General features: G+C 35.5%; 1 protein-coding gene across 1 annotated transcript in view; it reads left to right on the top strand.

Moving 5' to 3' along the window:
- The first annotated feature begins 2,069 nt into the window (after nt 1-2,069).
- Nucleotides 2,070-14,339, top strand: part of LOC128553051 (uncharacterized) — a 31,425-nt gene continuing 19,155 nt past the window's right edge. Inside the window, exons 1-3 of the mRNA XM_053534163.1 lie at nt 2,070-2,195; nt 2,981-3,160; nt 12,737-13,020. Coding sequence (XP_053390138.1) covers nt 2,102-2,195; nt 2,981-3,160; nt 12,737-13,020 — 558 coding nt within the window. The 5' untranslated portion in view covers nt 2,070-2,101. The remainder of the gene's footprint in view (nt 2,196-2,980; nt 3,161-12,736; nt 13,021-14,339) is intronic.

A 14,339-nucleotide genomic window follows, 5' to 3' on the forward strand; every position in this document is an offset into this window, starting at 1 on the left:
TCAATAATTATAACAAAATAATCAACATCAACGGTGACGCTGCCATACCCCCGTTGATTACGCCACACTACGCGCCTGACTGACAAACATATTTTCAGTATTAAAACCCCCTTAGTTTCAGGATTTTACAATTTAAAAACTTTTCCGGAGGAGACCAACCTACCACCTTCTACCCATTCAGAAACAGAAATTATACAACATTTTTAAAAATGAAATGACTTACCCATTGAAAAATTCTCTGAAATACACACACAAAAAAAGGTAAATGCAAAAAATGGTATTCTTAACTAATGAAAAATGTTTACTTGAAAATATAATTTTTTTTAGTTAAAACGGCATAAAATACTTATGACACTTAGATTTCTTTCTGTATCAACTCACCAGAATGAAGGATTTACCACTTTAAGATATAGAAATTTGTTAGGTCCCATATCCCATCTGAAAGATGAGCTTCCCCTACAACACTCTTCCCCATCCTGGCTAGAAACTTTGAAACTCTCCTTCAGTCATAGTATACATAATATATCATACTGCATATACACTAGCTGATTCAGGGAAGCCCTAAAAGCATCCCCTTAATCCCCGGAGCATATATTATTATTATATATAATTCAGACCTTTTCTGCTCGTTGCACTCAACCCAGGTCACTTAATCAAAGGCCAAGGTCAAACTTGGGGGTTAAGTGTCAAATAGCTTTACTTCGTGTCCACTCCGTATCGTCTATACCGTTTGAAATATTTTCAACAACCTCATTCAGATGAAGTGTGGAGCATATGACACAGGTCTATAAGTTCAAGGTCAAGATCATAGTTAGAGGTCAAATATTAAATAGCTGAAATTCGTGTTCACTTTATATCATCTTTACCACTGGAAGTATTGTCATAAAATTAGCACCAATTGTTAACCTTATCAAAGACTTACAGAGTGCGCAACCAATGTCACTGGGTCTAAGGCCACATTTGAATGTCAAAGTTCATGATAGCAACATTTTACTTTCCCTGTATCAATGCGGCATTTTGGGGCATGCATTGCATTTAGTGATGGCTCTGTTGTTTTTGTTGAACGATATATTAAAGATGGTCTGTCACATTGAAGGATCAATTATACCTTGTCACCAGGGTAGATTCAAATTAATTGAACCGTTGCATTTTATTGTATTTCGTGTAATTTAATTTAACTTGTTTTCTGCCGTCTTGTATTTTGTGTTGCCTATGTTGTCTTGTTTGTTGTTAGCCTTTCTTTCCTCTTTTTCCTCGCTGTCCCTATCGCCCCCTCCCATCCTTTCCCCTTGTATTTGCTCTCCCTTGCTTTGGCATCCCCTCCCCTTTTACAATGGGTAAGTTGTCGTGCCCACCTAAATTTTGGCTGCCGAAATCCTTAGTCGGTGCCCGATTTTTGTTCTCCTGCTTATGTGTTTTCGTGTATGCGCCTGTGTGCCTTGGGTGGTGCGCTACAGTGTTGTTACATCTTACTTGTCTGTTTATCTATGTAAGCTAGTTATATATATACATGTGTGTGTGCGCGTGTGTGTTTGTGTGTGCGTGCGTGTGTGTGCGTGTGCGTGTGGCTTAATCAAGACATTTCTCTATGTGATATTTCGTTGTAAACATGTTTTTAAGTAAAATATTTGATAGAATTTGAAAGCACTATTTCTCGATGCATTCATATTGCTCAATAACACGTCGACGTGACGTCAAGAATAGTATTGTTGTGACGATATAAGCATTGCTAGTTATATAAGAATAAACCATTAAGCATCCGGTGGGAGACGGCTAAATGAATATGTTTCAGGAGAATGTATATACAAACACATTTAATTCCTTGTAAACGTTTTCGAAAATCCTCACGTTAGCTTTTCTTTGGGCATGCGCACATAACATAAATATGATAAGGTATACTACCTCCTTAAGCAACATTTTATGACATTTTTCGTTTTCAGAGTAAGATATTTTAATTATTAAAAAGACAATTACGTAGATCCCTATTAGAAATGTTTATTTAATTATTTGTTATTGATATAAATGTGATCATGGATTTCGAATAATCTATTTGTATTCCAGGGATTATAGCAGCCTGCAAAAGGAAAGAACGAAAATAAGGATGAAAAATAAGAAGACCACAGAAACAAATGAAACAAAGCATCTCCGAACAGTGAAAGATCTTAATGAACAAGGACACCATGAAAGTAGTCCAGGTAAATGCTTTATATTTATGTATAGAATTTATTCACGTAGAACCGAATTTATGAGGGAAAAATGTCAAGGACGCGTAATAATATTTTTCATTTGGCAAACATTGGACGTTGCATTCAACCGTTCTGTTAAACGAGAACATATCAGAAAGTAACAAATTTAATGATGAAATTGGCCAAGAACTACTTGAAAAAAGTGCCACTGAGAACCTGAATATTTATGGTCAAGATTGAAACTTGGATATTTGACGTCATCAAGTAGTAGAAAATCCTTATTGACACTTTAGATGCCATATTTACGATTTGATTATTATATATTGTGTCAGAATATCCAAACTCTATAACATCTAGGTCATGTTCTAGTCAAGGTTACCTTAGATCAATGACTAAGATCAATAGTGGTTAAATCGTAGAGAAAACCTTACTATAGGCAACATTTTGTACTTGATCATCATAAATCTTTGTCTGGATGTTTGTCTCTATGAAATCTAGGCTATGTTCAAAAGTGGGTACCTGAGTTCAAAACTAGATCACTAGGTCAAATAATAGAAACTTGATTAACACTCTAGAGGCCGCATATACTACTCGATATTCCTAAAACTCTATCACAGTGTTTGTCTCCAGGGTATATAATATTTATTTCATACCGTATAAAATAAGATCTATTCAAACTTTACGAGAGATACTTTACGAAGTAGTGATATTTTTCTCTGTTTTAGAAATAACCACTAAAAAGTTGGTAAAGTCATTTACTTTTTAATTCTTTATGTCTTTCCGTGTTTTTACAGGGAATAATATTTTTAAAAAGGATACAGATGGGACATTAACAAGACCGTGTGTAGTTGCACTATGTGAATGTATGAAGTCCGTTGGAATTCTTTACATAGGCCAACATGGTAGGGGCACTGTCGTTAGAGTTGGATGTAACTACATCATAACTGCGTGGCATATTGTAGAAGGAATACTATGTAAGTGAAGATTTAAGTTAAAGTTTTTGTCCGTAAAGGTCTTTCACTTCGCATGTCATGTGGGACTTTTCAATACATTCTGTGCAATATATAGTCCTTCCAAAGCAACACTTTTATGCTTGACATAGTTATTTCCCTTAGACCGCGTCGTATCTGGCTAGCAGAATACTCGTGTTAATCTAAGCGTTTTATAAAATCTGAGATATTCCCGGCTTTATAATATGATCAATGTTGGATATATAGTCTGACCAAATGGACGTATTCATATGTTAAAAACGAATAAAAAACATGAAATATAACAAAATATTTTTATATTCGTCGTAAAAATATAATGGACAGTGATCCGAAAACTCCGTTATTATTATATCATGAGAGATCGTGTTTGTATACAAATCCGTATTATTTTCTATTTTTAGAACTGATAAGACATTGATCGGGTGGGCAGACGCCGAACGTCCATGTTTTTCTGTAAAAAAAGTAATGTTTTTCTGACGGCCTAAACTTTCTCACAAATTACATAAATATGTTTTGATCAATGGAAAGCTTATAAAACAAGCAATTTGTTAATTCATTTTAATTATTATTTCAACATAAAATGGATTAGTTATGAAAGCTTAACTTACAGTGTTTTCTTAAAGTTTTGAACATCACTACACCGCTATTAAAATTAAATGTCATTTAAAACGGTTAGTCATTAGCTCACCTGAACCGTAGGTTCAGGGTGAGCTATTAGTATGAGGTGGATGGTCCGTCTCCTTCGTCCGTCGTCCACATTTTTACTTAAACATCTTCTCCTCTGAAACTACTGGTCAGAATAACACAAAATTTGGTCTGTAGCATCTTGGCGAGGTCTTCTATCAAGTGTATTCAAATGGGGGCGCTTGGCCCCTTTTAGTGGCCGCTAGAGCTAAAAATAGAAAGACCTTTAAACGACTTCTTCTCAAGAACCGCTTGATGGATTTTCATCAAACTTGGTCTGTAGTATCATTATATGGTCCTCTCCCAATTTTTGTCAAATGGGGGCACTTGGCCCATTTTAGGGACCGCTACAGCTAAAAATAGAAACACTTTTAAACGACTTCTTATCATGAACTGCTTGATGGATCTTCATTAAACTTAGTCCGGAGCATCATTATATGGTATTTTCACAAGTTTGTTCAAATGGGGACACTTGGTCCCTTTAAGGGGCCGCTTGAGCTAAAATAGAAACAAATTAGCTAAACTGTAATAATGCTTATTGTTTTTTTTTTAATTTTAAATTAAATACTTTGTCACAAGCAAGATCTAATTAGGTCAAGGTCTGCCTCAGGTGAGCAACTTAGGCACATTTGGGCCTCCTGTTTTAAAAGTATATTTGAATACGAAAATATGAAAATTGTAAGTTTTTCAAAACTTTTTAAATTTTGAAAATCCATAAATGAGCGAAAAAGTTATTAAAATTAAAAAATTTCGATCCCATACACAAACAGTTTAAAACATTGATTTTGCCCACCACCAGATAAACAGATGTTAATGCGTGACGTCACGGCAATCTCTCCTATACATTTCAGATAAAGAATAAGAATTACTAGAATTTGTAATGATATAATCTACAGTGCTAGCAACAGGCTTATTTCTGTGTATAGCGTGGTATGTACATGGCGACCATTCGCGATATGAACATTATACTCTTAACAGAGTGTAGGCATTGTAACTAAAAATACAAACTTCAAGTAGACACTATCTATTTTAGATATATGTGTAGCTAACTGCATCAAACTAAGCAGTCTGAAAAAAATTATTTCAGATATCATTTTCTGAAAGGAGTTATTTGAGCTGAAAAAAAATGATCCTGGGTAAAATATCTGGAAAAAAATGGAGACAAATCCCATAAAACTGTATTGTAGGCTTAAGTGGCCATGTACATAGTATCTCATGCAAAGCATGCACTCTTTACCTCTAGGCTCGAAAAATTCATGCATAATTAGAAGCAATTACGGCAGAGATCAACACTTCGAAAAGAAAAATATGTAAAGATCAAATCATTTAAAGCCCTATGGGAAAGTGTAACATATTTTAGGTGAAATGTGTCAACAAACAGACGATTTTTTAAAAAAATGTTAAAGCCCACAGAAAATCTCTGCTACCAATATATACGCGTCAAAGTATGATTGACAAACGGTGTTCACTCAACAGTTTCACTCTATAAAAATATTGTTTCCCTTGTGTAAAGAGGGCTTAGGGTAAGTCTCTACAGAGTGTCAGTAATCTATTACCAAAACCATTTATATGTTTAAGGTTAGATGTTTTAGCGTTCCAAGTTTCAGTTAGCAATAGAATATCATACTCGGAAACGACATTTTAAAAAAATCATCATCAGACAATTTAGAAGAAATACCCTGGACATTCCACACTAAAAATGATAACTGTTTCTTTTCAATTCCCTAAGCAGACGCGGTGTCGCCGGTAGTGAATCTACTGAGTACATTCGACCCTCAATATACAGTTTATCACCACTAAAACTTGCACGCTTTCCCGCATTCTCGCTTTGATCATCTCGGGGACTAACTGTTAATAATGAAATACACGTGCATTGAAACTCAATTTCTTTAAGGCATCGCCACAGTGGCGGCCATTTTACTCAAAATTTTACATGCAAATTTTCATCAAAATAAAAAGATGGCTAAGTGGTAACAACAAAGTCAATAAATTTGTCATAATCATGTTCTAAATATATATGTGACATATGCAAATAAAAGGATATGCATTTCACTACCTGTATTATGCCTATATTCGATATTTTTCTCTGGCTAAAATGACAAAATTTTGCAATTTTACATGTAGTCAAACTCAATATATATTCAATACATTAAAAAAAATAATTACAGCTAATTGTAAAGCAGACCGTGAAGAACGGTGACTTGTGTTTTTTCTTCTCTTGTTTGTATTGGAAACCAATGTTCTTCAAGCTCACAGAGTATGAAAAAATTCTTAACGTTAGAAAAATTTCGTTCCTACATCCATAATATGTGGACAAAAACAGAATACTGTTTAAGAGTTTGGCTGAATATATGCCCATGTTTGAAATAAAAATTGATTACGTATTTTGTGCATACCTGCGTTCTATAAATGCCCGCAACACCCCACCTCTTTGTAATTTAATGTAAGCCAAATTAAAGGGGAATATGCAACATTTGACAATGTATATATAAATTTAGAAAGAGTTTAATGAAAAATATAAACTGGCGAAAACATTATGAAAATCAGACTACAAACAAAAAGACATGGCAATTTAAGTTTTGTCAATTTAATGAAATGACAGCCATTTTGGGCACAGTGACGTCATCGTTCTTTCCTTATATAGGTATTACCAAATATGGTATTTATGACAAGATTATATAAAATACAATTAAACATGGACCTTAAAGTAAAAGTATACACTTTTACTCACACACTAGGGTTCATATTATATTATGGCCCACAAAATATGATTCTCATAGTTATGCCCCCCTTCGAAGAAGGAGGGGTATATTGTTTTGCAGATGTCGGTCGGTCGGTCGGAATGTAGACCAATCCGTTTCCGGATGATAACTCAAGAACGCTTAGGCCTAGGATCATGAAAATTGATAGGAAGGTTGATCATCACCAGCAGATGATTCCTATTGTTTTTGAGGTCTGTATTTCAAAGGTCAAGGTCACAGTGATCCTGAATAGTAAAACGGTTTCCGGATGATAACTCAAGAACACTTGGGCCTAGGATCATGAAATTTGATAGGAAGGTTGGTAATGACCAGCAGATGACCCCTATTGTCTTCGAGGTCAGTATGCTAAAGGTCAAGGTCGCAGTGACCCTGAACAGTAAAACGGTTTCCGGATGATAACTCAAGAACGCTTAGGCCTAGTGTCACGAAAGTTGATTTGGAGGTTGGTCATGCCCAGCAAATGACCCCTATTGATTTTGAGGTCAGTATGTCAAAGGTCAAGGTCACAGTGACCAGGAACATTAAAATGGTTTCCAGGCAATAACTCAAGAATGCTTGGGTCTAGTGTCAGGAAAATTGATAGTTAGGTTGGCCATGACCAGCAGATGACCCTATTAATGTTGAGGTCATTAGGTCAAAGGTCAAGGTCGCATTGGCCAGGAACAGTTAAACGGTTTCTGATCTTCTTGTCCAAAACCATAGGGCTTTGATATTTGGTATGAAGCAAAATCTAGCGATCCTCTACCAAGATACCAAGATTGTTCAGATTATTTCCCTGGGGTCAAATATGGCCCCACCCTGGGGGTCACATGGTTTATAAAGACCTATATAGGAAAAAAAATGAAAAACCTCTTGTCCAAAACCACAGGGCCTAGGGCTTTGATATTTTGTATATGACATCATCTAGTGGTCCTCTACTAAGATTGTTCAAATTATTCCCCTAGGGTCAAATATGGCTGCGCCCTAGGGGTCACATGGTTTACATAGACTTATTTAGGGAAAAACTTTGAAAATCTTCTTGTCCAAACCACAAAGACTATGGCTTTGATATTTTGTAATGTAGCATCATTTAGTGGTTCTCTACCAAGTTTGTTCAAATTATTTCTCTAGGGTCAAATATGGCCCCGCCCCGGGGGTCATATGGTTCATATAGACTTATATAGGGAAAAAATTAGAATCTTCATGTCCATAACTTACATCATTCAAATTTGGACTACATGTATAGTTTTGAGTGGCAAGATGAACCTTGACATGAGTTGACCTTGATCTTGACCTAGTGACCTACTTTCACATTTCTGTAGCTACAGCCTTCAAATTTGGACCACATGCACAGGTTTGTGAACCGAAAAAAACTTTGACCTTGTTATTGACCTAGTGACCTACTTTCACATTTTTGAAGGTACAGGCTTCAAATTTGGACCACATGCATAGTTTTTTGTTCCAAAATAAAATTTGACCTTGATTTGACCTAGTGACCTACTTTCACATTTCTCAAGCTATAACTTTCAAATTTGAACCACAAGCATAGTTTTGTGTACTGAAATGAACTTTGATCTTGAGATTGACCTAGTGACCTACTTACACATTTCTGAACGTACAGGCTTCAAATTTGGACTACTTGCATAGTTTTGTGTTCCAAAATAAAATTTGACCTTGATTTTGACCTAGTGACCTACTTTCACATTTCTCAAGCTACAGCCTTCAAATTTGAACCACATGCATAGTTTTGTGTACCGAAATAAAAATTGATCTTGAGATTGACCGAGTGACCTACTTTCACATTTCTGAAGCTACAGGCTTCAAATTTGGACCGCATGCATATTTTTGTGTTCTGAATTGAAATTTGACATTGATTTCTACCTATTACCTACTTTCACATTTCTCAAGCTACAGCCTTCAAATTTGAACCACATGCATAGTTCTGTCTACCGAAAGGAACTTTGACCTTGAAATTGATCTAGTGATCGGTTCTACCGTCCTCCCGATGCAAATAATCACTATTGGTCTTTAATAGAAGAGAGCATCGATAGAGCATACAATACAAATATTCAAAACATCATAATTGCAGGCGATTTCAATTATAATATGAAAGGCCCCAACTCAAATAAAATGAACAACCTGATTAGTTCATACAACTTTATTCAAACTATTGACGAACCTACCCATTTTACAGAAAGTTCCAGTACTCTTATTGACATTTTTATCATTAAAAACCAAAACAGTGTTCTAACCAGTTTTGTAACTGATCCGTTTATCCCTGATCTAACTAGATATCACTGCCCAATAGTCCTTGTCTTGAAAATGAGAAAACCAATAACGCAGTGCTATAAAAGACACATATGGAAGTACGATCAAGGAGATTATGACACCTATCGAAACACTCTTGGCTCGATAAATTTGGAAGAAATTCTATCTAATGAAGACCTTGACTTAGTAGCATCTAAAATAACAACCACCATCAACGAAGCAGCTAAAATTTCAATTCCAAACAAGACCGTTACGATTCGTCCTAACGATGTTCCCTGGTTTAACTCTAATATTCGAAAACTTATCCGTCGAAGAAACCGAATTCACAATACAGCAAAATCGCGAAATACCGACTATCATTGGGAAAAATTCCGCCGAATGAGAAACGAAGTAATAAAAGAAATTAAAAAGGCAAAAACCCAATACCAAAATTCTATAATTGAGAAAATAAATACAAATGCACTTACTTCAAAAAATTGGTTCAAATTAGCTAAAACTGTTCTCAAACTTGAAAAATCTAATCAAACATTTCCAACATTGATAAATGGTGACACTATAGCCAATACTAACCTAGAAAAAGCAAACTTTCTGAATGTCTTCTTCAGTAAACAGTCCTCCATTAACGATACAAACAAAGAACTACCAAACTTACACTTCACAGCAGAATCCGTCCTTACCAGCATTAATATACTTCCTCAGGATGTAGCAGATACCATATCAAACACTGATCCTTCTAAAGCCTCCGGCCCAGACTTGATTAGCCCTCGACTGCTGAAGGAAGCAATGGACGAGTTGTGTTCTCCATTATCTGAATATTTTAATCGACTTCTGTCCAATTCCTATGTCCCAACAGGTTGGAAAAATTATGGAAAGATGTATCCATAAGTATTTATACAACTTCCTTATGTCAAACAAGCTTTTGACACCACTTCAATCTGGATTCATCAAAGGTGATTCTACCACAAATCAACTTCTCTACATATACAATGATTTCTGCAAAGCCTTAGACGAAGGAAAAGAAATAAGGGTCGTGTTTTGCGATATATCTAAGGCTTTTGACCGTGTCTGGCATAAGGGGCTCATACAGAAACTATCTTCTATTGGTATCCGAGGTACACTTCTTACTTGGTTTAAGTCTTATCTCTCTGACAGAAAACAACGTGTTGTCATTAACAACGCTTATTCTGAATGGCAAACAGTTCCCGCTGGAGTGCCACAAGGTTCTATCTTAGGCCCCCTTTTATTTCTTATATACATCAATGACATAGTCAATGAAGTAAACTCAAACATCAGACTCTTTGCAGATGACACAAGTCTTTATGTAATCGTAGACCATCCATTTACTGCAGCTCATACTCTAAATACAGACTTAGATAAGATTCACAACTGGGCGAACAAATGGCTCGTAGATTTCAATCCTTCCAAAACTGAAAGAAAAAAGAACAAAGTAAATCACCCAGTCTTAAAAATGAACTACATTCCAATCAAAGCTGTCAAACATCATAAACACCTTGGCATTACTTTTGACAACAACGGGAAATGGCAGTCACATATCACAGCAACCACATCTAAAGCATGGCAAAGATTAGGAATATTAAGATCATTGAAATTTATACTAAACAGAAAGTCTCTTGAACAGTTATACATATCCTTCATCCGACCTCTCCTAGAATACAGTGACTCTGTCTGGGACAATTGTACCATAGAAGAAAAAAGAAATATTGAATCCGTACAAATTGAGGCAGCGAGAATTGTAACGGGTGCAACAAAATTATGTAATATAGAAAAACTCTATATTGAACTCAAATGGGAAAAATTAGCCGACAGAAGAAAAAAACATAAACTGACAACCTTTTACAAAATGAATCACAATATCGCCCCAGATTACTTATCTCAACTCATTCCAGGTCAAACACAATCAAGATATAATCTCCGTAACATCAATAATACCCCTCAAATTAATACACGTACTCAGTTGTATAAAGACTCCTTTTTACCTTCTGTTATACGTGACTGGAATTCTCTTCCTGAATCAACTAAACTAGCCCCATCTCTGTCTGCTTTCAAAAACAAACTCAACACAAACTGCCAAAAACCCCACTCTTACTATTATCATGGTACAAGAAATGAACAAGTACTTCACACAAGACTACGGCTAGGATGTAGTTCTTTAAATCATGACCTTTTTCGAAAATCAATTACTGAATCACCCTATTGCTCTTGTGGTGAAATCGAAACTGTAAATCACTTTCTTCTCGCATGTCAAAAATATTCTGCTCAAAGACAAAGATTCTTTTCAACTTTGCCCTGTCCTGTAACGTACCAAAACTTGATATATGGGTCGGAAAATCTTTCTACTGATCAAAATGCTCTTGTCTTTTCAACAGTACAGAAATACATCCTCGTTACTGGGCGATTCACATCGTAGTCTGATCCACGAACTCAATAACTTACTTGTATGTTGTCTTCTGAAGACGAGTAGCACTCAGCATTCAATATCTTTGAAGTATTAATTTGATCCTACAATTCTTTTGTCCCCTCTTCTTTGATGGTCTATTATTTTATTTTTTATATATAAATATCTTTTTTTCTTCTCTACTCTCCAAAATATGTTTGCTTAAGTAGTCGTACACTAAACATCGCAAGACAAACTTTCAAGGAGCTGTATCAATATAAGCCTTTACAGGCTTGTTTACATATCCTTAGACTAGAAAGCTATGTTCATGTTATTATTTATTGCTATATAAAACTGTTTGACTTTGTGTATAATTTATAATGAAAAATAAATATTGTTTAAACTAAATTGATCTAGTGACCTGCTTTCACATTTCTCAAGCCACAGCTTTCGAATTTGGACCACATACACATTGTTTTGTACCGAAATGAAATTTGACCTTGATTTTAACCTTGAGCTAGTCTTGAAATTTAGAACATTCGAAAATGGCTCAGTAGATGGCGCCAAGATCACTCTGTAATCTAACCGCCTCGGTAGCCTAGTGGTAGAGCGTCCGCTTCGAGTGCGGGAGGTCGTGGGTTCGATCCCCGGCCGCGTCATACCAAAGACGTAAAAAATGGTACTAGCAGCTTCCTCGCTTGGCGCTCAGCATTAAGGGGATAGTGCTAGGACTGGTCAGCCCGGTGTCAGTATAATGTGACTGGGTGTGGTATCATGCCAAGTGTCTACGACGTGATATTCCAGTGAAGCAGCACTATAAAGTTGGGCATTGTGCTCACTGCTACAAGTAGACACCGTTGTTTATACAACTGAAAAATTGTTGAAAAAGACGTTAAACCCGAACACACACACACACACACACACACACACACACTCTCTGTAATCTCTTGTTAGGTTAATAGGTTAAAGGTCAAGGTCGGATTAAACCAGAATGGTAGAACTTTTGTTTACAGTGAGCATATAATTTCTGTTCCTTGTGCAATTACTGAATGCATCAAGGGGGGCATTTCGTGTTCGACGAGCTCTTGTTGTTATTCATTGATTTTTCATATATAGTAATGCCCATATAAGGAAAGAATGTTGATATCACACTGCCCAAAATGGCTGCCATTTCACAATATAGGTGGTACTAAAAATGGCTATAACTTTTTTGTTTGTTGTCCGATTTTGATACTTTTCTCGTTAGTTTTAATGTTTCACCCAGTTCTTTCTTATAAAAAATGTTGCCGTATGTTGCATATTTCCCTTTAATAAAACACACTATGAGAGTACAGAGACTAAAAAGCAATTTTCCACTTATCAGAAAGTTTATCCGAAGGAATAAGACTCCTTTATCAATATATTGTAACACAAAAATGAATGCATCAAATCCACCAGTGTTAACAAAAAATTCTTTTTCCATTTCATGTTCAGTCCCTGCTTGTAGAGATTCAACACTCCCAGACATCACTTGTTTGCAAAAGGACAATATCACTGTTGACTTTGGTGATGACCGATACCAAGCCACAGAGAAGTTCAAACTTCTACCGAATATTGTTTTTAAGGACGCAGACTTAGACATAGTCATTCTGGTACTGGATACTGCTGAGAAAAAAAACAATCTGCCTCAACCTTTTCAGTGGATTTGGCTCAGACTTGTAGGCATTTTATCAACAAGCATGCTTGTAATTGGACAACATCCGAGTGAAACTTGTATCGTAAGTTTAAATTCATTTAATGAATAGTCCAAAAATGTATTTTTAGTGATTGCAAAGAAGAGAAATATAATTGTTTTGATGATTTGACACAATGGCCTACTTTACCCGACCGAAAGGAACTTCTTTAAAACCGATTTTGTCACTCATATTAGCAATAATTAACGTAAGCAAAATGTATTTGTACCTGGCCTGGTTTCACTGGATAGGTACATAAGTTAATTCCTTTCATTTGCTTCAAACTAGAAATAGGACAAGAGCGAATTTCATATCGGGTGCATGCCGTCATTTGACGTAATTTAAATATGTATCGTAGTGTTAAAAGTTCAGTAACGAGGGCAGTTTTACTCAGCCTAGATACCTAGGACAGGACGTGAAGTGGTTGCACACTTACTTCGAGCGAGCAAAATGGTTGCAAACTTGCACTGTGGCGGATATCTGCTTAAATTATTACTATTAGCTGATGTCTTTTTTTTAATTTTAGGAAACTATGCTTGGAATATCATAAATTCGATCCTTGTCATTACTTTAGTAGTTATGGGTTGCTTAGGATGCAACGTTCAAAATAGCAGGGATAAGTCTAGATTTAATACCGATATTAACATGTACCTTTTATTGAAAAAAGGTTGAGAGGAGGAATACGTAATATAGCTAATCGTTACAACAAAGCAAACAATAAATACCTGATAGACCATAACCCTCAATTAAAAAGTAATTACATTATGTACCTCGATGCAAATAATCTCTGCTGATTGGCAATGTGCCGATCCTTTGCCCTCTCTGGAAACTTTAAATGGGTCACCAAAAAACAATATCATAACTTGTTAAAGAAAGATCGAACAAACTTTTTAATTGAATGTGATCTTGAATATCTAATACAACTGCACAATCTTCACAATGATTATCCTTTAGCTCCCAAGAGATTATTGTTCAAGATCAATGACTTTCAAAGTACAGCCAAACTATCAAAATAAGACTGAAATAGGAAAAAAATAATGTACATAAATTGATTCCAACTTTAATAAAAAAACAAAATGATGTTGTGCACTGCACAAATCTTCAACTTCGTCAGGAATTAGGCTTAAAAGTGACAAGACTACATAGAATATTAACTTTTGATGAAATTCCTTGGTTAAAAATGTATACTGATTTTAATACTCTAAAAAGATCTCAACCAAGGAATTCTTTTGGAAAAGACTTTTTTTTAAAAACTTATGAACAATTTGGTATTCGGTAAAACTATGGAGAATCGGAGAAAAGGACTGATATAAAATTAACACGTGATGAAGAGGTTTCTGTCGTGTTGAGCGACCTGTGGCGTT

This window comes from Mercenaria mercenaria, unplaced genomic scaffold, assembly GCF_021730395.1.
Source record: "Mercenaria mercenaria strain notata unplaced genomic scaffold, MADL_Memer_1 contig_3431, whole genome shotgun sequence".
In the NCBI taxonomy this organism is placed as follows: Eukaryota; Metazoa; Mollusca; class Bivalvia; order Venerida; family Veneridae; genus Mercenaria; species Mercenaria mercenaria.